The sequence below is a fragment of the Elaeis guineensis genome, chromosome 11, assembly GCF_000442705.2.
Source record: "Elaeis guineensis isolate ETL-2024a chromosome 11, EG11, whole genome shotgun sequence".
Classification (NCBI taxonomy): Eukaryota; Viridiplantae; Streptophyta; class Magnoliopsida; order Arecales; family Arecaceae; genus Elaeis; species Elaeis guineensis.
Window position 1 is genome coordinate 109,577,452 of NC_026003.2, and position 25,085 is coordinate 109,602,536.

Consider the following 25,085-nt stretch of genomic DNA (forward strand, 5'->3'; position numbering starts at 1 on the left):
TCCCATTTCCATGGTGCATCAGCCGCCGTGATCACCCACCTAAAGCCATCTCTCCCCCCGACCCAGCACCACCCTCAGGCCGGCGCACGCTTCAGGATCCCATCACCAGAAGTCACTGTTTGGACCCAACCCTATCGAAGGGTCTACCGTCTTCGTCTCCAAAGGCAAATCACTCTTCCCAGCTCTAGTTTCAGGATATTCCTGCCCTCCTCCATTTGGCCTTTCCTTACCATCATAAGTCCCTTCCCGACCTACCTGGGTCTAATCCTTCACCTTCTCCCACTCGAGTCTTCTTAGCAGTCCATTACTTTCCTCATTTAATCCAACCCCACACTTAAAAACCACCTCCTTCAACTGCTCAAAGTTGGGGATGAGAGCGGTTTCCACCCTGGGTAAGTTGGGTCCACCTCCAAAGGTCCAAATCTTGCGCAGTCACGATTCTCATGTCTAATATTTTTAGAACTCGTAATGGAAAAAATGGCCCATGAAAATTCTCGTGGTGAACGAACTTGGTATGTCCTTGTTACTTCACACCATTTAAACACTTAATTAACCAATACTGGCGTAACGTTTTTGATCATAGGTAGGATAGACTTTTGGGACAAAGCATTTGTATACCATAGCTTAATAAGATCAACTAAATTGCTAGATAAAACTGCCTTCTCAACATATTCCCTTCATTATTGAATTTTTCCTTTCTGATTGAAGCTTGCAACAATACGACAACGACACTAAAATACAGCATATCAACATATCACTTATTATCGAAAGAGGTATAGCCATTCGTATGTCATTAAAATATAGAGATGCTCTTGGTGAACTGAATTGCCTGTCAACCTTGCGACCTGCAATTGGTCCTTCCCCTTCCTGGCCATCCAATGTACAGCTCTGTCTCTACCTCCATATTCTCACCGTCCTGGCAGCATGGAACAGTTTCCTCTGGAGCAGCGGCTGGCCGTAGTTGAGATTGTAGCTTGCACTTCAGACATCAAAAGATTAAATTAGTTCACACATTTGACATTTGTTTATTATCCTAATTGACAGATGAAACAATTCATGGTAGATACATATTTGATGTGATCATTTATTACTGTACGACGATATAACTACTCTCTTGAATGATGAAAGAATGCTTCATATATTGCTGCAGGAGCAAAGATGACATGGTGGGTGATAAGAATGACTTTTACCAAAGTAGTTGATGATAATTACTGATAGGAGCTGAATTTTTAATATCATTGATTGATTACTGATGGAGAGGATTGAGACAACTCGGCTCTTACCTTCTCTCGTAGTAATGCATTCTCCTCCATAAGTGTCTGCTCCTGCAATTAATGAATAAAAAAATATATATATACATGTATATGTAGAAGTTTGGGATCTAGCAAATCCTTCAGGAAAAAGTAACACAGCTATCACAAAGAAGCTACTAGTAATCTACCTGTTCTTTGAGCGTTGCAATTTGCTCTTCAAGTAACTGATTCTGGAATTTATACGAGTCAAAAAGATATGCTTTTTGTTGATGGCTCAATCAAAATAGACCTAATTATTTTTTACAAGTTACCTTCTTTCCTCTGACATGGCAGAGGCTTTGCTCTATCTTACCCTCTATTTCATGCAGTTCTTCAGCAGAGCATGATTCTAGGTTTTCACCTAAGAGCTTCCTGCAGCATATTTAATACTTCCAGTATTACGTGGCATAACTGGTACTTCTCAAGTACAAACATTTAGGAGAAAGGAGTGGAAACTACAGTACCAATTCAAAGTTTGCATACCGTTTGGAAACTTCAAGGGATTCGATCTTTCTTGACATGCTAGCTGCTTCAAATTTCCATTGCTGCAGTTGGACAATCTAAAGAAATTTAGGTGTAGTAGAAATATAAATCTTACAACCATGATCTGACTATTTTCAAATGTTTATGATCATTCTGGAGTACGGGTAACCTGGAATTCCCCTGTAAGAAATGATAATGCAAATTTTCTTTTTATTTTTCATTTTTTTTTATATAGGTTTATCATTCGTACCACCACTTCATAGGGGTTTATAATGTGAACTTGCCAATACAATCGTGCTAAGCATCCTTTCATCTTTTTCTTTTTCCTTCTTTTTTGAAGATTTGTCTCATAAATGACTACTTTTCAAGATCACAATCTGACCATATAAAATGCATAATGAAACTCTGCCTTGAAACTCATTTTATTTTTGCTCCAGATTTATCTTATAAATGACTAGTTTTCAAGATCATAATCCGGGCATGTAAAAAGCACATTGAGAATCCACCAAGAAAATTTACATTGAACTTGTTCTGTAGAGAAAATTTACAAAAATGCATATTTTTTTCGAGAGAAGCAAAACCTGAACAGTTCTCACAAAGATCCAGGAAGCAACTGAAACCACGATACAAGAAAAATAAAATGACCATAAAATTTGCACCTGAGTTACTTCATTGTTGTTGATGCCACTTTTTGCATGTCTTCTATAGCGATCGATTGTCTTTTCCATGCTACAAATTCCGAACAATAACGAAAGGTATCAGTTTGTAATACAACTGGGGAATGGAAAGATGAAATTGATATAAAGCATAGACAAGACAAACTATACTACAGAAACCTAATTCGTTTAAATAATGCGTGCATAGAGCGATCATATTCACAATTAAGAAAAAAATAGATATTAATGGAGAAACTCATCCAGCTTCTTGTTGATCAAAAAGAGTAAGCATTCTTGCTCTCCCTTGCAGATCTACCATGAAAATCTGAAATATTTCACAATCTAACACATTGGTTGAAATCCTAACCTTGCTGACAGATAAGATTAGCTAAAGGCATAAGCTACTCAGATTTCATGACAAGTAACCAAAGTCGAGGACAAAGGGCAATACCCATGTCACCACAGCTGACCTCACCCATGTAGGATTTCTCTTGCATCAGAATGGATATGGTGCAAAAGAGTTCTATGAAGCAATGAAAACTTGAAGGGAAAGGAGAACAAAATAGAAATATTGTGAATGGAAATTGTTGATTGAGGATAGGATAAATATGGAATATCAGTGCTCAAAGCTCCCGGCCCAGGGGCGGAGCCACCTTTTGTATTGGGGGTTCAATTGAACCCCTAAGTTTTGGTGCAATACTCTTAGAGGTATGTAAATATTATCCAAAAAATTTTGTATATATATATTTTTGAACCCCCATATAACAAAAAATCTTAGTTAGCTTAGTGGTTTGAACCCCCACCCTCCATCCCCCATGTCCTAGGTTTAAATTCTTTCTCTCATTTTTTTTCCTCTTTTCTTTCTCTCTCACTTTCAATTAATGTAATGTTATTAAGTTTATTTTTATTTATTTATTTATTTATTTTAATTTATATATTGAACCCCCAAGGTGAAAATTCTGGCTATGCCACTGCCCAGCTCCATGTGAAAGGAATTTCTCAACTCTCAAATCATGCTTCAAAAGTTATTTAACATGATACTAATGGTTGCCTTCTTCCTCTTACTAAACAATGATATCTATCAAAACCATTTCATAATATGAGGTACTAATAAGGCCAGGTTTCACCTGAATTCACTAATTGCTTTCATTCTATTTAGTTATTTTGGATTCTAAAAATTGCTTAAATGTCCAATGCCATCCAAAATAAAACCCTCTTTCCTGGTGACTTTTAAATTCCCAGAAACTTTCAATAAGCCTTTTTCCCAGCACGCTAGTAATAAAATTCCAGCTATTGCATGTTAATTGGTTAGTTATGATAAATAACTATGGTGTTTCATATACAAATATCATGCGCATAGGTACCTATAATTATGAGCTATTCCCCCCGGTTCTTTTGAAAAAAGAAAAAGAAAATCATCTTTGATAGTGAAAAACAAAATTGATCACTCATAGTTCTAATTGACATACTTAATTTTTTTAAGGATCTTGATCATGTCAAGGATATGTGCCATGAGCTCTCCATGATTATAGGTGATACAAAGGTATATCGCAAGCTCAACCATTAAAATTAATTGTAAAACTGAATGAGTTTATTGAAAATCACTTGTGAGGTTTAATCTCGGATAGAATGAAGTACGGAAGTGTGAAGGTTTGATATACATAATTGAACCCAAAACCTTAGAACATGCTTTTAGAGCAAGTTAGGTTCCAACATGAATATCAAGGCTTTCCTGATTACTCTCCATCCAAGAAGTGGTATCAAAACTAGGTGTGTAAATTACTTTCAAAAACATGATCTATCTCTGACTATCTGTGCTATGTTGGAACATAATCTATCTCTGTCTGCCTGTGCTCTCTGTGTGTGTATGTAAATTACTTTCAAAAATATAATCTATCTCTACCTATCTATGCTACATATATGTGTGTGTGATCTAATTTCTGTCTATCTATTCTCTGTTGCAATATGATCTACCTCTTTTTGTTTGTGCTCTAGGTGTGTGTGTAAATTACTTCCAAAAATATGATCTATCTCTATCTGTCTGTGCTATGTTGGAACATGATTACTTCCAAAAACATGATCGATCTCTATCTATCTGTGTTGTATTGGAACATGATCTATTTTTGTCTGTCTATGCTGTATATGAGAGAGAGAGATCTATCTCGATATGTTTGTACTATGTATGTGTGCTGTGTTGGAATATGATCTATCTTTGTTTGTCAGTGCTCTGTACGTGTGCTATATTTGAACATGATCTATCTCTGTTTGTTTGTGCTATGTGTATTATGTTGAAACATGATCTATCTCTATTGTCTGTGTGATATATCTCTATCTGTCTGTTGGAACATGGTCTATCTTTATTTGTCAGTGCTCTGTGCGTGTGCTATATTAAAACATGATCTATCTCTGTTTGTTTTGCTATGTGTATTATGTTGAAACATGATCTATCTCTATTGTCTGTGTGATATATTTCTATCTATCTATACTATGGTGGAACATGATTTATCTCTATCTATCTGTGATGTGTGTGTATGCTATGTTGGAACATGATCTATCTGTTTGTCTGTGCTATATGTGTGTGTTGTGTTAGAATATGATCTATCTCTGTTTGTCTATCTTTGCTGTGTGTGTATTGGAACATGATCTCTCTCTATCTATCTGTGCTCTGTATGTGTTGAAATATAATCTATCTCTGTGCTGTGTACATATTGGAACATAATCTATCTCTATGTGCGTGTATTGAAGCATGATCTATCTCTCTATGTTGGAACATGATCTCTCTCTCTTTCTTTCTATGTGTGTTGGAACATGATCTCTATGTGTGTTGGAATATGTTTCTCTCTCTATGTTGGAACATGATCTCTCTCTCTTTCTCTCTCTGTGTATTGTTGGAATATGATCTATGTGTATGTGTTGGAATATGATCTCTGTGTGTTTGTATTAGAACATGATCTATCTCTATGTGTGTGCATGTGTGTGTGTTGGAACATGATCTATTTCTCTGTGTTTGTATGTTGGAACATGATCTATCTCTATAGGTGTGTGTGCGTGTGTGAATAATAAATTAAATCCTATTTATGGAATCCAACTGACTCAACAAGGTTGTTGGAAAACTAAATTGGATTGGTACCCAATTATTATAAAACCTTATTAGTTTTTTTCCTTTTTTAGTTGTTCTTGTCATAGTTCATATTGCTGAAGTCATAACTCTATTTTCTAATAAATAATAGAAGGAAAACACATACAAATAAATAAAAGGGTTAAGAAACATAAGATGAAATCATGTTCTAAATTAAACCCCAAAAACACCTGAACCCAAATTCAAATCCATCTATTAATCATATTTGGACTCAGGTTTGGCTCTTACAAATTTTGATGGATCCAAACTTGAATCTAAACTTGATTTATCTTATCGAGTTTAGATGCAGATACATCATGGATCTAACTCGAGCCTTAGAGAAATAGCTGAAGATCCTAGTCAAACTCTCCAACATGTAAGGGTACCAAAAGTGATAGCTCTTATAAAAAAATGCAGCAGGCGAGTTATTGTAGTGGATTTCTAGTGGATGCAACATAGTGAGTGCAGCAAGTGGACTTGATCGAGCAAGGCATTCCAGTTTATAGTGCTGGAATAGTAACTTATGTAAGGGTGCAATTAAACATGGCTCTTAAAAAGGAGGTGGCTCTTAGACTAGAACAATGGCATGTCTTCAAAAAGCTTTACTTTTGGAGAGCACGTGTGTTTATTGTGCAAGCTCGGATATGGTACTTGAAAGAGCAAAGTTATGTAAGGGTGCCATGAAACATGGTTCTTAAAAAGCAGGTGGCTCTTAGACTAGAGTGATAACACATCTTCATGAAGCTTTGCTTTTGGAGAGAAAAAAGCTCTTGATTGGAGTGGTAAATGTGCACTCAAAGAATAAGTGATTGCAAGGCTTGAATGTAGATTGTTGGATCATAATCAAGAGAGAGTTGAGTCCACTCACACATGAAGGGAAAGATTGTTAAGGATCATGCTCGAGGTTTAGTCCTGAATGAGAATTGGGTGCAAAATCTAATAGTTTAAATAGGTCAAGTTGGTTTCTACTTTGTAACATATATATCCATGCCTCCTACGTAGACTCTCCATCTCCCTAATGAAGCCTTACAAGTTTCTCATCAAACTGTTACAAATCGTTCTTCATCCGCTATAACAAAGGTCACTTGGCTAAATCACCAAAAGATTAAGAAAAAGCTGTCATTCAAATGAAGTACTCCAATCTAAATGAATATTTGCAAGGAAAGTCTATTCTAGAACCAATTTGATGCAAGAAAATTAAGACTGAGATAGAGAGAAGAAATATAGATCAAAACAATGGAATTTTGTTCATTAAGAATACGATAAAAAACAAAATAGATGGGGCTTGGACTCTTACCCACTAAAGAGGAAGGACTTTACACTCATACAAGCTTCCAATGAATCTGAATTTCATAACAGTTATCTTACTTTGACCACATTCCAGCCATCCATGATATGGACAAATTTGAAGCCATAATTCCATGAAAAACCATTAATTGTTCCAACTGAACTAACCATATTGGTACATAATTACACTCAAAAATTCCAAAGTCTCTTAACACTTGACACCTTCTTTCTTGATAATTTAACAACTTATGACAATTTACTTCTATGATAATATAGGGCTGCAATGTTAAATTAGCACCAAGAAGATCAATTGTGGATTAGAAAGGCTTGTGCTTTTGGTGATTTTACTTGATTGTAAATAATTTTTGCTACATTTCAATCATGAAACCATTCATCTTTTCAATACCCAAAAGAAATTAAGCTTAAAACATGCTAAAGGGATTTAATGGCTCCAAAAATACATTTTTTGTCACTGTAAATCAAGTGTCGTGAACAAAGAAGTGAATGCACTTATTCAAAAAATTATCGCTCTCAAAAGACATTTAAAGTGGAAATTTTTAATTTATATACAACATCATAATAAGGATGACCTCACTTGCTAAATTTCATGAAGATGCTAAAAATAAAAAAGATGATTACTTTGATATTATTGAAGGGTATCTATTCAAAGAAAACCAAATTTTCGTTCATATAATATACTTTCACCTTCCAAGTAACACCCAGTTGCATGTGTAACAAGTGACCAGCTGGGCTAATGGAACCTTTTATCATATGTTTATTTGATGCCTATGATGAAGACATGTCATAAAGCTGAAAAGAAATCATATCAAACTATGAATTGAAATGGAAGGGATTTGTCTTGGGATGTTCTCCACCTCCTCTTAAAATTATGAAAGTGTTGATTATTGTGCCATACATATGGAGGGACAATTCGTGCTGCAAATATTTTGGCTAAAATTGTGCCACCAAATGCTTTTGAGAGAAGATGTAGTGGTCACTTGCTCAGACTTGTCTGTTCTAAAAAGGGCACTGGTTGCATTATCAGGACAAATTACAACAAAGATAACTAAACTAAACCAAACCCTCAACAAAATGATGTTACATCCCTAATCCTATGATAACACCTTCAACCCAAGATAACTTGGTTTAAATAAGTTGTTTAATATACCCCTAGTATCCGGAATCTTCTACCGAGGGTAACGCATCCCTTACAGAATTTTTTGGGAATCTTGAGCTCCTTCTCTCTTCTTAAGTGCTTCCATGTTAGAAAAAGGTTTCTAAAGGACGTACCCTCGATGCATCAGAAGATTGGCTTGTACACCCTCTCCTGATTCTAACAACTAAGAATAGACTAATACCTTAAAAAAGATATTAATTAAGGCATGTCAAAATCTACTAAATGTGACTAGGTATGAAATAAACTCGGATCTTAAGTTAACAACCCCTAAAACTAAGGGCATAATTAAACCCAAAAATAAATAAATGTTGATCATGAATTTTACTCTATAGGGTTTTAACCCTAACCTACATGAAAAAACCTTCAAGCAGGTTATTAAGAATGAAGACTTCTATGTCAAAAAGATTTTTCCAAATCTTTAACCACAAATGAATGAATGAACTATGTATATTTTCTTCTCACCTTGCCTAATCTTAAGGAAAAGAATAATTTCTTTGCATGCTCTTCTTTTTGAAGTGGATTCCCCTTGGCATATGGGTCATATGTCTTGGATTCCAAAATCAAAATAGAATTCATCCCTCCATGGATGAGAAAGCATGTGTATGTCCTCCCCCTTGTGAATTATGTTTTTGTCAAACACTTTCCAAATTGGGGTCCGTTTTCATGGGTGTGGCATCGCATGGTACCAACTCTACATGATTCTTATCTAATGCAAGAGGTACCAAAGAATGTGATGTGGTAGGAACAACAGATTAATTTTTTATAAGCATCATAGTACAATTCCTACCCATTTTCTCTAATGCAAGCTAGCCCCTCCCTCCCAATGTTTTCTAGATTCCAAATAAGCTAGCCTCAAAGAAGACGTGGAAATCGACAGAAACACAATATCAGCTATTACCACCCCAATATTCAAGGAATATCACCCATATAACCACAAGACCTAGTGGTAAAGCATAACTGGCACAGAAGCATATTAAAGCTAGGAAGATGGTATATAAATCATTCACAACAACTGTCTTAAAATTACAATTTTGCTTATTACTTTATCATTGGTCTTGATATAAAAGTATAATTTAGAACACTAGAATTAGATTTTAATGCATCCACACATTTAAAGACTGAAATCCAAAAGCATGTGACATCCTTGCAAAGAAAGCTTTACTAGGATTTTTTCTTATGGAATTGATAATTTCCGAACAATCATTAATCCACTGCAAGAGATTTTTTTCGACGCTCTTCGAATCACATAAATCATGTTTGGATGAAAAACCATTATTATTTCAAATGAAGGGGTGCATTGTTGAAACTTGTTGAAATTGCTATGCTCATTGATTTGGCTTTCTTCAATATCCTGGCACAAACTCAAAGTATGTTAGCTTATAAGCTTGTTTATTGTTAACATTATTTTCTTATTTTTATTTCTTTTGTTGAAAGGTTATGTCTCTTTATAAGGTTGTGTCTTTCAGATTAGAGATGTGTCTCTCTTCAACGTTGTGTCTTTTAGATTAGAAAATACATCTTTTTGTGAAGTAGGATGTTTTTTTGTAGGGATGTGCCTCTTAATAAGCGACTCTTGTGAAGAATTGTATCCCTCCATTTTTCTATAAATAGAGGGTATGTATTTTTGTTTTGTAATCAAGTCACCTTGTACTTAAGTTCATTCTATACTTAAATAAATCTTATTTTTCTCAACTATTACGTTTAATAGTTCATAGATTTGTAAGCCCACCAACATTTAGTATCAAAGCCAAGTTAGAGGGGAGATTCTATCAGCAACATGGCCCCCACTCTTTTTCAACCTCAAATTCCAAAACATTCAAAGAAAAATTATGGGAGTTGGTCTCTTCAAATGAAAGCATTGTTAGGATCCCATGATCTATGAGAGATCATCAATAATGGATATCGTGAACCCACAGCACAAGAAGAAACTGGCCTCTCTGCAAATTAAAGAAACAAGTTGAAAGATGCAAGAAAAAAGGACAAAAAGACTCTTTTTATCTTTGCCAAGTAGCAGGGGAGTCGACGTTCGAGAAAATTGCTGAAGCAACTTCGAAAAAAGCGGCATAGGATGTCCTTACCACCGTTTTCAAAGGAGATGAAAGAGTGAAGCGGATACGTCTATAAAAGCTTCGAGCAGAATTCGAAGCTATCCACATAAAAGAGTCCGAAAGTATTGCGGACTATGTTTCTCGCATTTTGGTTATAGTAAACCAAATGAAGCAAAATGGAGAACAACTCGATGATGCATGAGTCGTAGAAAATGTTCTTCGCTTCCTAACACCGATGTTTAAGCATATTGTTGTTGCTATAGAAAAATCAAAAGATATTAGTGCCATCTCCAATAGGATCCCTCCAAGTACATGAGCAAAGATTACAAAAGCAGACTGAAGCCAAGTCAACAGAACAAGCTCTCAAATCAAAATTGAGACTTAACTATCGAAAAGGCAAGAGTCACGGAGAAAGTAACAATAGAAATAAGAATCAAAAGAGATATGATTATAACCGACAGAATAGCAACAAAATTGATCATGATCCACAACACAGAATTGCTACCAAAAGAGGCGGATGCAATTACGAACGCCCAGGTTCGTATGGTAACACAAAATCTAATATCTAATGTTATAATTATAAAAAATATAGACACTACAGCAAAGATTGTTGGCATAAGAATACTGAAAGAATGAACAACTATGTCGATGGTACAATAGAAGAGGAAGAAGAAAAAACTACGCTTCCACTTGCATGCCAAAAAGCTATTGAAGATCCACAAAATATATGGTTTTTCAATTCCAGGGCTTCAAATCATATGTATAGTAATAAGGAACTATTTGTTGAAATGGAGGATGTACATGGTAATGTAAAATTTGATGATTCATCAAAAGTACCTATGAAAGAAAAAGAAAAAAATTATATTTAAATCGAAGAGTGGTGAACAAGAGTACATCTCAAACGTATACTATGTATCCAAGTTAAAGAGCAACATACTAAGTATTGGACAACTATGGGAGAAAGGTTATACTGTTCACATGGAGGACTCTACCCTAATTTTGAAAGATAAGAACAAAAGGATAATTGCAAAAGTGCACATGTCAAAGAACTGGATGTTTACCATTAATATCAAAATTGAGATTGAAAGGTGCTATCAAGCAGATTTAAAAGAAGAATCAAGATTATGGCATTTAAGGTATGGACATTTAAATTATGAAAGTTTAAAGTTATTGTCTTCCAAAAGCATGGTGAATTTACTTTCAGTTATCAAACACCAAAAAAAAGTATGTGAAGGCTGTATCATTGGAAAACAAACTAGATTTTCTTTTTTTAGTAGCAAAGAAAAACATGCATCAATACCTCTAAATTTAGTTTATACAAATATATATGGTCCTTTTCCTAGGTCTCATGGAGATAACAAGTATTTCATTACTTTCATTGATAACTATACTAAAAAAATATGGATTTACTTTATTAAAGAAAAATTTGCCGCATTCTCTACATTCACAAAATAATAGAACTATTCTGGATATGACAAGAAGCATATCAAAGAGAAAGATTTACCAAAGTCATTTTGGACAAAAGCAGTTGCATGTATATCATATCTACTCAATAGAAGTCCAACAAAGAGTATGAAAAATGTGACACCACAAGAAGTATAAAGCAGACATAAGCCAAGTATTAAACATCTCAAGGTATTTGGATGTATTGTGTATGCACAAATTTCCTAGGAGCAAAGAAAGAAGTTGGATGATCGAGGTGAGAAATATATTTTTATTGGATATAGTGAGCATTCAAAAGCCTATAAACTCTACAATCCAATTACCAGTAAGTGATAATAAGTAGAGATTTTATATTTGATGAAGATGCTGCATGAAATTGGAGTACAAAAGAAGAAAACCAAAGAAAAAAAATAATGGATCAAGAAATTGAAGAAATTAAAAAATAGTCAAATATTTATGACCCATCCACTGCCAACGACTCCATCACAAACATTATCAACTCCTTCCAGTTCTTCATCTTCAAGTAGCTCTAGAAGAAGTTGAAGTGAAAGACCTATAAGAATAAGAAGACTCGAAGAGATATATAATAAGACAGAAGTAATAGATGGTGATAATTTATTTTGTCTACATCTTAATCAGGAACCATTAACGGTTGAAGAAGCCATGAAAAAGGATGTTTGGTGAGCAACTATGAATGAAGAAATAAGAGTAATAGAAAAGAATAATACTTGAGAATTGACTTTATTACCTAAAGAACATAAAGCTATCGGTGTAAAATGAGTATATAAAATCAAACATACAACTGATGGAAACATTGAAAGATATAAGGCATGATTCGTCATAAAAAGATACAAACAAAAAAAAAAGGAATCGATTATGAAGAGATATTTGCACCCGTAGTCTGACTTGATACTATTTGATTAATTTTATCTCTTGCAGCATAACATCATTGGAAAGTATATCAAATCAACACAAAGTCGGTATTTCTAAATAGCTACCTAGAAGAAGAGGTTTATGTTGAGCAACTCGAATGATATAAAATAAAAGGTGCAGATGATAAAGTATATAAATTATAAAAAGCTCTATATGGTTTAAAATAGACTCCACGAGCATGGAATACTCGACTTGATAATTATCTTCAGAATATTGGTTTCAAGAAATACCCATATGAGTATGCAACACACATCCATAAAAAGAGAAAGGGAGGATTATTAATTATTTGTGTATATGTGGATGACTTACTGATCACCGAAAGTTACAAAGATATGATAGATGACTTCAAGATTATCATGACAAAAGAATTTAAAATGACAGATACTGGTCTTATATCCTTTTTTCTCAGTATTGAAGTTATGCAAGACAAAAATGAAAGAAAAGATATACTGAACACATACTAAAAAAATTCAAAATGAAAAATTGCAAAGAAATTAGCACCCCTATTACATGTGGAACCAAACTTAGCAAAGATGATGAAGGAAAGAAAATTGGTTCAACCTTCTTTAAAAGTCTTGTTAGAAGTCTCCGCTATTTAACAATAAGCAGACTGGATATAGTTTATGGAGTTGGATTAATTAGCCGATATATGAAAGATCCAAAAAAATCATATTGGCAAGTTGCAAAAAAAATTTTAAGATATATAAGGATACCATTGATCATGGGTTACACTATACAAATTCAAAAGATTTTAAATTGGTTAGATATACGGACAACGATTGAGCTGAAGATCAAAAAGAAAGGAAAAGCACTACGGGTTATATTTTTTTTTTGGGATCTACAGTATTTACATGGAGCTAAAAGAAACAACAAATTGTAGCCTTATCAATATATGAAGCTGAATATGTGGCAACAACATCCGGTGTTTGCGAAATAATTTGGTTAAGATGTGTATTAGAAGAATTAGATCAAACCCAAAGTTCTCCTACCCCTATATTCATTGATAACAAATCAGCAATTGAATTATCTAAAAGTCCTGTGCATCATGGAAGAAGCAAACATATAGATACCAGGTACCATTTTCTTCGTGAACAAGTCAAGGAAAGACAGATTGAATTAATTCATTGCAATACAGAGATACAGGTAGCAGATATTTTTATCAAACCTTTATAATTTGAAATTTTCAAGAAATTCAGAAAAAAGCTCGGAGTATGCTCTATATGATCTTTTTTTTAAAAAAAAAAAAAGAAGAGAGAAGGAACGGTTTGAATCAGATTGATCGGTGCAAAAAACAAAAAAAAGGTTGACCAATGCAAAGAATGGAGGAAGTAAAAAAAGAAAAAGAGAAGGAATGGTTTGAATTAGGTTGACCAATGTAAAGTTTGGAGGAAAGACAATTTTTGAAAAGAAGAGGGAGCATGGAGATCGTTGCAAAGACAACTTTTGAAAAGAAGATTACGTCTCTTGGACAAAGGGAGTTGTAGAGGTTACCATATGTGTCTCTTGGATAAAGGGAGTTATGGAAGTTACTACATGTATCTCTTGGATAAAGGATAGTTAATCTATGTCTCTTGGATAAAGTGTAGTTACTAATAAGCATTTTTCATGCCTATATAAAGTATTAGAGAGTGCCTACAAAGTTTATACTGATCAGAGAGTGCCTACACTATAAAATGGAAAGTATGGAGGATGAAGTAAAATTTTTTTACAAAAATTTACTATAAGAATTCTATCAAAAACACCGCAAACCATTACCACAATATTCAACTTTCAAGAAAGGACTAGATCATATACCGGAATTCTACTCTATAATTCAAGTATGTGAAAATTGTTTCATGGGGCACACAAGGTCTACGAAGAAGAATGCCGAATAAGATGCTGTAGAATTTGCATTTAAGAATATTACGTGTCCTTATTGGCCTGAGAATAATAATAATTATTTATATACTTTGGTGAAGAATTTAGAAAAAGTGAATATTTTCTTAGAAAAGAAAATCATGGCACTGAATATAGAAAACAAATCCCTGGAGAATGCAGCCAACAAGTAGGCATGCAAGATTAGAAGTCTAATTGCATAAAAGATAGATTTACAAAAGAAGCTCCAAGATTATAAAGACCCAATTGAAGAAGATAGGGTAGTTGTGCGTAAACAAGCTTAAGAGGGAATGTTAGATTATAAGCTTGTTTATTGTTAATGTTATTTTCTTATTTTTATTTTCTTTGTTGAAAAGTTATGTCTCTTTGTAAGGCTGCAGTTTTTAGATTAGAAATGCGTCTCTCTTTAAGATTGTCTTTTAGATTAGAAAATGTGTCTTTTTATGAAGTAGGATGTTTTTTTGTAGGAATATGTCTCTTAATAAGTGATTCTTGTGAAGAGTTGTATCCTTCCATTTTTCTATAAATAGAGGATATATGTTTTTATTTTGTAATCAAGTCATCTTGTACTTAAATTCTTTCCATACTTAAATAAATCTTATTTTTCTCAACTATTATACTAATAGTTCATAGATTTGTAAAACCACCAACAAAGTAAGTTTTCTTTTTTGCATCTTTTTTTTTTTTTAAGAAATCTATGTAGTGTGGATGAAGAGTTTAGCAAATCCTTATTGGTTCATTAATAAGAATCAACAAGGTAGAAGAAATATCTGAAATCAATGTTTTAAGTCTTAATACTTGGTTCTAATAAGATATTAATATGTTTCATCTAAGTATGTATACCCCATACCCACCTATGGTATACTATTAAAGTTGGCGAACCAACAGTACCATGCATTGTACTAGGGCTATGCCAAGCCCCGTTCCAGTACCAAACCCTACCAAGTCAATATGGTCCGTCCTCAACCATTCATGCAATTTGTACGTAAAACCAAGGTTCATGATATTGTGCCAACCAAGCAGTACCCCTATACTTTGAGTCGGCATAGAATTAGGATGGAATCTTATATCAAATTTGTCCGCCATTCAAACCAGCCCAAACAAATACATAGTGACTAATTTTACCTAGTAGATATCAGTTTTGACCAACACTTAACCATGCTCAAACATAGAGAAAAGTGTCTCCCAACTCGTTTTATGATTTCAAGCTGTTGGGTGATAAAATTAGCTATAATGAGTTACACATATGGACCTTAAAACCAAATCCTACTACATAGGAGTTTGAGGCTCTCGCCAAAAGAGTTGGCACACAACTAGAAAAAAAACTTTTACATACACCTCCATTTGTACCAAAGAATTCCTTAGATTCCTAATACAGAACATTGGCAAATTTATGACTTGGATTACCATAGTAATAATGTTAGAAGAATAGGATATCATCAGGAATCTTGTCTTTCTTGTCATCCTTCTCTTGCTTTTATTGTTACAGTGGCAAGGTTGTGTGCTTTATTCTTAAGACTAGGCCTTTGGCCATAAACCATCCTTACATTTCTAAGCACCAGTACCTTGAGAATCATTATGAACAAAATTTTTGAAAATTTGGTTTCAGCCAAAAAAACAAAAATGGATTTTTCTAGCAATTTTGATTGTCTAACTCTTGATTCAGCAAAACTAATTGAAAATTATTTAAAAAATTAAAATTATAAATATTCATTGAAATTAGTAAAAATAACAAAGATATATCAAACTAAAGAAAATAATTTAGACATATTGAGAAGTATGTTATAAATCATAGGACCTCTGGATGTACCATTTTTTATGCTCTCATACCGAAACAGTCAAACATCCTGTTCAGAGATTTATATATAGTTTTGCTGTTTGATGGTAAACTATCATATGATAAATCAAAATTATTACAACATTTGATATAGATTAGCCAAACTCATGTACCAAAAACATCACTACTTCAAGTCTCTTACGTATGTCATTTTTATCAACCCACGCACGTGAAGATGAGGATACCTGAACAAGGTTCCTGAGAAGATCCACTTTTCTGTTGTGTATCTGGCATTGACAAGCTGTACAAGAATGGTCTATGAAGTATCAGTCAACTAAGGGCCTTTGAGGCATATTACAAACATTTCGATCTTTTCTTTTTTGTTGTATAGTTAGGATCGATTCGCTAGTTTGGTTCTTCATAATTGGTTAAAATCAATTTTGCACTTCTAACATATTGATTTTGCAGATTCTTTGTACCATAGTTTGGACCTATAACTCAAAGTCTTCGCCAATTGTTGATTTTGTTGGATTGTCCACAACATTAAAGATCCAAACCATAATCAGATGGTATTAAGCATACTTCAAATTTTGCAAATGAGAAGAAAGTGAGATCTCACGATTGACTTTAATTTTGCAAGCTATACATCTCAAGAGCTTGTGGATATATTATAAAAGTTGACAAAAATCATACTATGGAGATAAGATTAATGAAACACCACTAGCAGTAGAATTGCATTGCTTGGTCATTTTTTTGTTCAAGAAAGTCACATGGAAATGATAGTAGAGCTACAAGGATAATGGGTAGAATTGATATATCGACATCTAAATGCGAATTATTCGAAAAAAAAAATTCAAGCAAAAAAATTTTCTCCTACCCACCATCTTATAACTCTTCCATGCAACCCAATTGCCTTAATGCCAAAAATGTGATCTCCATGCAATCCCTTTTAGCAACATCATGTGTCAAATTGATCATTTGTTATTCAGCATAAGTGTTGTTACCCATTAGAAGTTAAATTTGAGAAGATGAACAAATGAATAGAAAGAGGAAAAGAGGAAAGAAAAAGGAAAAACCACAAGAGGAAGAAGAAGGTAAAAGTTTCACTCTATTTACTCAGAAACTAACTATATATTCTTCTTGAGAGCAATCTTTATGACAGCCAGAAGTTATTGGCTTCGATTGCTAAGTCCTTAAACCCAATTTTTGGCTATTAAATCTAACTTAATTGACATGAATGATTTGGAAATAAAGCTCATAGATATTAATGTAGTTATTTGGTTTTTCTCACATAATGTATAGATGGGGTTGAGTCATCACTTCTTCAATCTAGTTTCTACATGATACAAGCAGAGATGATGCATAAATTTTTTTCCTCTACTATTACTTTCCAATTGAGGACCTAGGTGTAAGGCAATAATCAGTCTAAAATTAATATGTCATGTATAATAACATTTATTTAAATTTTTTGCTAGTAAATAAACTAATGTTTTATAGGGTAGAAAAATTAAAGGAGTTTGTTTAAATGTGAGAGGGCATTCCATTTTTAAGGAAAATGAAAAAATAAAAAGATTGATATATACGTTTATAAAACTGTAGAAATTATTTACACCAATAGTTGCCTTCCTTCTTAAAAAAGGGTTTATTAATGCTTTATAAAATATGGCTTTGGAGCTTCATCAAATAACATAACTTACTTAGTATATATATATGAAGCTTAAATCTAAAAACAAGTTTCATCTGGAATTTTCAGATAGCATGATTAGTATTATCAATCACTTATTGCTTGTATGTTAGGAAAATCCTGGTTTTTCACGTTGCTTTGCTTTGAGCATTAGAGACTGTAATCATATACCAAGAACATGTCTTAAAATTGTAGTAGTCCATATATGAGAGATCAAAGATCACCTTAGTGAGATAGAAAAGCGAGTTGAATTCCCTAATAATCTTCAAGAAACAACTAGCATGTGCTCAAGATGAAAATCATGAGAATGCCTTTTTTCCCTAATAATTCAGTAGCAATACTGGTTTTTGCAATGATTGCTCTTCCTCAGTGTTAGTTGTACATCTAGCTAGATCTCTAGAGGAGCATTAGGAAAATATGAAGGTCATTTATTGAGTAACCTTTTTAGTGTGGTTCCAATGTTCTAATGTTGCTAAACTCTAACGAAAAATTCCTTTCTTGGTGTGATGGAAATCCTCCAACGTTTATCATATTAATCAAATTTTCTTTTAAAAAATAACTGAAAACATTTATTTAAAAAAAAAAAAAACAAGCATATAGATATAAATCATTCAGACCTAATATATTGGTATTTGATACTTTCCATTTTGCTACAATATTTCAAACTATTACTACATCCAATTCTTAGGGCCTTATTCTCATTTATCATCCTACACCACCTTGGTTTACACTTCAGCTTGCACACCATCTAACTAAGATGAGCCTCACATAATTGGCTGCTATAATTTATCATAGAATAGCATGGATGATACAGATAGGCATGCTCATAGAGTTTTCGTTACTGGCTTCCCTCAACTAATCAATAAATTATATCCTGAGCACATTAATGTAAAATAAATAATGGAACAGATTCATCCTTTACATATGGCAGAAACATTTTAATGATCAAATCTGGCGCGTACATCCTATTCCTATTAGTGATTGTGTCCCGTAGGGGTTTTAAGAAATAAAAAGGCCGAAGCAGCGATGAAGATAGGAACTCAGAGGGAATTAAAAATCCAATCAAAGAACAGTCAGCCAAGTGAATGAAGATGACATCCTGAACCTAGGATGTGCGTACTTGAGGTAGAGGCAGACTTTTAGTCAAGTTTTTGTCTTCTGTTCATCATACTTGTTTGCTGTCATATAGTTGTCTAGTTATGATGACATTCAATTAATATCACAAAACCTTTTCTATGTAAAGTGAGATAAGTGTACCTAAAGATGAAATCTTGAGAAGCTCTGAAGCAATTCTGAGCAAACATATTATTACAAGCATGCATATCTTCCTCATTATTATAGCTTCTGAAAGGATCTCATACATTGGTAGCATAAAGCAATGCATGTTAGGTTTGCATAGTAATTTTCTTAAAAGTTGAGCTTAACAATCTGTTATATATCCAAACTTCTTGTTAAAATAGTCGAATTATATTCATTCACTGCAAAATTAGAAAATTGTTTCCTTCATACAAGAAAAGTTGTTAAGGATGCCTCTGTATTCCCTTTTATTTTATTTTTTTTTTTTTTGAGGAACAAGGAAGCCTCTGTATTCAACTCCTCTTCTAAGAGCTTTCACTACGTAAAATAATCCAGGTGTCATGTTAATGTGGTTATACCCGGAAAACTGCACTTACATAATCAGCATTTACTATTTTGATATAGATAAAAAAATTTGTTTCACCAGCATGCTATTCTAGATTAGTGCACTAACATTAGTAAAAATCTATGCATGGATATGGAGGAAATGGAATATTAGTACATAGAAGAGATATATCTCTTAAATAATAGTTTTCAGGCAGATTAACTTCATTTGGTTTCATGATAATGCGAATCACTGGACTACATACTAGTATTGGATATCTGAAAAATGTGCTACCTTATACAATATTATCTTATGCTTTTATTCCATAAATAACTTGGACAACAGTATACAGTCACTTTGTATTGGAATTGAGTGTGATGATTTTTTATATATTAATGCATGAAGCATGTTTTCTTTTATACTTTCAGTCGAAAGGAAAAATATGATTTACGTTGTACAAATTATTCTCCAATTGAAATAAAATAAGAAGTAGATCTCATGAGAAGATGACAAACTTTCTTCTGCAACATCACCACTTTTAATGAGAGCTTCACTCCTTTTTAGTCTTTTTCTTCCCTTTCCTTATGTTTTATTTTCTATTTTGGGAAGCTAAATCCACCGGGAATGACCACCAATGTCCCGGCCATCAGTATATTTTGTACTATAGTTTCCATATGAAAGCGATAATACAATCTTTCAAGGTTAAGTTAAAACACGGAAACACACCAAAAAGATAGACAATAACCAAGGAAGAGTACAGATTTATGTACTATATTACACGATTTTTTTAAAAAAAAAAAGGAAAGGGGAAAGAAGAAGAAAGAAAGAGAAATGACTCATTTAGCTGAAACAAAAGAACCCAAGCTCATCGACACCAAAGAAATCGAGTGCAAAAAAGTCTTTAAGGAAGATCACGGAAGGCATCTCTAAAAAAAGTGCAGATCACTAAGGGAGTTCTCTAGACAAGAATTGCACCACGAAATCACGGTTCGCGATGACAAAACCATGGAGCATACTGTGGTATAAACAATCACGAACCCCTTTTTGATTTTTTTTTTTTTTTTTTGATATTTAGACTGGAGTTCCATGAGATCCGATAGAAAGAACGAAAAAAAATTATAACACGGTAATGATGCAGGAGGATTCTGGGTTCCTGGAGATCTAGGACGGAAAGAAATGTAGGAGGTTTTGTTTTTTTTCTCTTTTTTTTTTTTTTTGAGTTTTATCCTTCAAAACATCGAGAATGTTGGTGGATATGGTTAATCGATAGAAGAGATCGAAGAGCAGAAGGTAATCGAAAGAAAGAAAAGAGAGGGGGAGGTGATGCCGAACCTGGTGCTGGAGAACTCGTAGAGCTTTCCACGGGGAGAGAAGACGATGACGGCGACCTCGGCGTCGCAAAGGACCGAGAGCTCGAACGCCTTCTTCAGAAGCCCATTCCTCCGCTTCGAGAACGTCACCTGCCTGCTCGTCGCGTTCTCTATCAGCTTCATCTCCGTCTTCCCCCTCACCATCTTCCCCTCCTCCAACCTGGAGTCAAGTTTCCCAAAATTAAAAAGAAAAAAATAATAAAATAAAAGGAAATATGAAAGGAGACAATAGATAAACTAAGGAAGAGATCTAAAGACCAGCATCAAGAAAACAGGGTATCTGATAACAAAAAAGGAAAAAAGAATACTGGACAATCGGAGTGGAATTTTCTTGCAGCCCTTCTTAGAAGTGGAAGGAAAGGAAGACCAGGAACATTAAGGACTGCCTCTCTCCTTTCCTTTTTCGTCCCCTGGCCCTCCCAAAAGAGACAAAAGGCGAGGAAAACGGCGTAAGAGCAACCATCTCGTCCAGGTCGAAGTAAATATATACAATATATATATACATATATAACCTGAAAATATCACGAGCTCAAACGGTCTCCCAACAGCGTCCACGATCCTATTAGATCAATTGCCTTCCAGCAGCGGCGATGGTTTATATTTCGGGCAGTGGCAGGGATGTGAGGTTTTCTTAAAAGCATGGCATATTTTTCCGTGGTAACTCGAAAAAAATCGCTCTAAAGAGCCGCCCAGGCATTTTCCCACCGTTCGCTGTTTATTGCGTGGCACAATCCACAATGCGAATGCGAATGCGAACAGGGTAGTGCGAATACGGGCGCACCAGGTGAGTCATTATTTAGGGTACCGGAAGGGTTCTCTATACTTTATGTTTCGCAGTTGCTTGCACGTTGGGTCCCACTTTTTATGAGGGTGGGGAGGGCGTCGGCCTCTCACTTGCGCGCCGTACGTGTCTGCCGTAGGATCTCGACAGGTATGTCCGGCGGGCTTATCGCGATCGTCGCCCCACCACTTGGATCGTGGCATGGTACCGCGTCACGTGCCTTCCTGGGTGGCCCCTCGTCCCATTGCTTTCTGTGGGCCCGCACTTGAAATCGAGCTATAGAATCACTGTAACCCAAATAATTCCCGAAAGGAGGCCCAATCCGACGTGGCCTCCCGCGAATGACCCTGTAAATGTTGCCACGTTGACACATTAGCCTATTTGGTAAATTTTTTGGGCTTGTAGTAATGCGTTTTAAATAGCCCTGTCTCTCGTCCTTGCGCTGCGAACTGAACAAAAAAAAAAAAAAAACCTACATACCAAAATAAAATTAAAAAAAAAATAACGAATTCGTCGGAGATGCGCGGAAAGCAAAAGAGGGCGCAGCGATTGGCCGAAGCCCGTTCCTACCACGGGCTAGCAGGGGAATTTGGTACCGTTAGCCGCTGAAATCCAAGATCAGGCTAGGGTCGGTATAGTTGAGATGACAGTAGAGTTAATCTCCTCTCCGAGTGCCAGGTAGACCAAAAAATATGACTATCCAAGTATCTTGATTGGCAAATAAATCAGAAAAAAAAAATTATCATCGTAGTGGTTTCGACGGACGCTTAAATCAGTTAGAATTCGGGAGATGGTAGGAGAAAGAGATAATGAAAGTTGAGAAGATTGGAATGATCGAATGTCTCATTTTAGAATTTCCTGTTCATCACTTCATCCCTGGGAGGAGTTCGGTGGTCATTATCAAAATGGACGGAACCCACATTAATTGCATGGCAACGATTCTCATCATGTGCAGTCATACAGTAATATTTTTCTACGTTATCTTATAATTTCAGCTGTTGCGGCCAATCCCCTATCATCTTATCGTCGAAAATGCATATCTGCAAAAAAAATTCTTACTGACCAAAAATATCTCTGATGAAAATCCTCCGACGCTCAAGTCAGAGAGAAGATTAGACAACAGTGAAAAAAAAAACCCCAGAGATTTAGCGGAAGAGAAAGAGATTACCAAAACGTTGCCTTATCCCATTTTATAGTAGAATGCGGTATGGTCCCGCCATTAATGATGCAGACAATTAAGGAGTTGTCAAATCACCGGAGGCTATCAAATCATCGTGGGTTATCAAGTCATTGAAATTAATCCATATCCTTGGCAGGACGATGCCCCAGTACAGTCGTATAGCATGTTCTTGGCAGGACAACAGCCCATAACGGTTATACGGCGTTTGGACGGACCGCCGACTATATGTCGGTATTCAACTGCCGAGATGTTGGGTGATGACTCAAAAACACCGTCAGCTGATCTGGTACCTTGTGGAAGTCGGACGTCGGCCGCCACCCCGACAGTGAGTTGGTGATATGGGTTTGGCCATTCGACCGGTTGGAAACAATATTGGTCCGTTCGGTTAGCATACCTTCGGTCGGATATCGTCGGCAGTCATTGTCGGAGTCGTCTGTCCGTCCGGTGGGTAGAGTCGGACGTCGGTCGGACCATTCCGAAGATAAGTCGGCATATAGGGGTCAGCCGGTATATCCCAATATTAGCTATTTTAAATACACAACTACTATCGAGAGAGCATAACTACTATCAATATTATCGAGTTGGTATAATTATCTTTCTAATTTATCTATATTCAAAATGAATGCGATCAGATATTATGAAGATAGATTCATTTTAATTATTATTAATATCAAATAAATAAAAATTAATTATTATGGATAGAAATTTTTTTCTTCAGATAAAGCCAATGCGTAGAAAAATTAGGCCTGATCCGATCTTGATGCTAGCTGATCTAAGACACTTGAGCGATCTTATCCAACATAACGAGAAAGATTGACCTTCAACTCCTACGTAGATCTTCAAATCTCGTGACCATTAGAAACAAATGACGATGAGTGAATAAAAAAGAAAATAACAAACTTATCTCGTTAGATAAAGAAAAAGATAACAAAAATATCTCGTTCCATAAAGCAGGACTAACCATCCATTCTCCTTTCGAGCTAGCATTCTCGATAAGACAAGAGGTAACAAATATATCTTTTTAGTAAAGCAAAAGATAATAGACGTATCTCAACCAATAAGTCAAGGTTAACCATCTAATTCTTCTTTCTCACGACTCTTTAATCTCTATCTATAAATAAAAATCTACAAAGATCCTCAAGGTATGAAAAAATTTTTCTCCTAAAATCTCCTCATCTATTTTAGATATCTGACTTGGGCATTGGAGGGTTCCTTCCAAAGCCAACTCTGGTCAGAGACTTATCTTGCAGATCTTGTTGCCACCGCCGTCCTGCCATTGCCAACCTACGGTCACCGTCCAGCTCTAGCGAAGCCATCCCAAGATGAATTTTTGCAACAACAAATTGATACTAGAGGAAGGGTCTAGGCTCGTTTATAATAGGAAGTGAGCATCCTATCAATGAAACTTTGTCATGCTACTCCAACGTCATCAAATTCCTAAAGACCATATCGGTCAGATATCGATCAGATCTAAACCGATCACCTTCAGATTCGCTAGACATCGATCAGATCTAGAACGACATCTCTAGATTGATTAAATACCAATTAGATCCAGAATAAGATCTACAACCCTCCTTGGAAGATCTATGCTCCACTTTCACCATCGCAAGTCAAGCAGATCAATTAATGACCTCCAGGCTATCCTAATTAGGCTCAAAATGAAAAAGAAGATCACAACATATAGATAAAGAAGGTTGTGAAAATATCTTGATTTCTGAATCATGATAGATCCATGCTACCTCATTTCAAAATTTAAATTCTTGACACAAGATCCAAATGAAGAAAAAGATTGCAACATCCAGATAAAAGAGGTTACGAAAATCTCTCAATTTTTGAATCATGACAGATCCGTACTTCCTCAATTCAAAATTTGAATTCTTGACAAGATCCAAATAAAGAACGAAATAGCAACATCCAAATAAAGGAGGTTACAAAAATCTTCAAATTTTCAAATCACAATGGATTTGCACTTCCTCATTTCAAAATTTGAATTCTTGATAGGATTCAAATGAGGAAGGAGATCACAATATCAGAGGAAGGAGATCACAATATCCAGATAAAGGAGATTACGAAAATCCTCTAATTTTTGAATCATGACAGATCTGTACTTCTTTATTTTAAAATTTAAACTGATGGCAAGATCCAAATAAGAAAAGAGATCATAGCATCCAAACAAGAAAGTAGATCGCAGCATCCAAACAAAGAAAGAAATTGCAATATCTAAAGAGGAAGGAGATCACGACATATTAGAATCTAAATAAGAAAGGAGATTATAAAAATCTTTTGAATTCTGCCCCTCAAATTATGTTGGATCTATGCTTCCTCATATATCTAAACAAAATCAAGGACATTCTAGGAGA

The 25,085-nt window shown here is 34.8% G+C and overlaps 1 protein-coding gene across 5 annotated transcripts; it reads right to left on the bottom strand.

Annotated features, from left to right (window-relative positions):
* Positions 1-624: 624 nt before the first annotated feature.
* On the bottom strand, positions 625-21,397 carry LOC105054231 (MADS-box transcription factor 50-like). Of its 5 annotated transcripts, XM_010935704.4 has the most exons (9): positions 21,277-21,396; positions 21,073-21,174; positions 20,727-20,924; positions 2,435-2,504; positions 1,776-1,852; positions 1,565-1,664; positions 1,442-1,483; positions 1,284-1,325; positions 657-979 (listed from the first exon to the last, which is right to left on the bottom strand). In XM_010935704.4, exons 3-9 carry the CDS (start codon positions 20,906-20,908, stop codon positions 833-835), a joined length of 660 nt encoding a protein of 219 aa, XP_010934006.2. In that variant the 5' UTR covers positions 20,909-20,924; positions 21,073-21,174; positions 21,277-21,396; the 3' UTR covers positions 657-832.
* Positions 21,398-25,085: the final 3,688 nt, after the last annotated feature.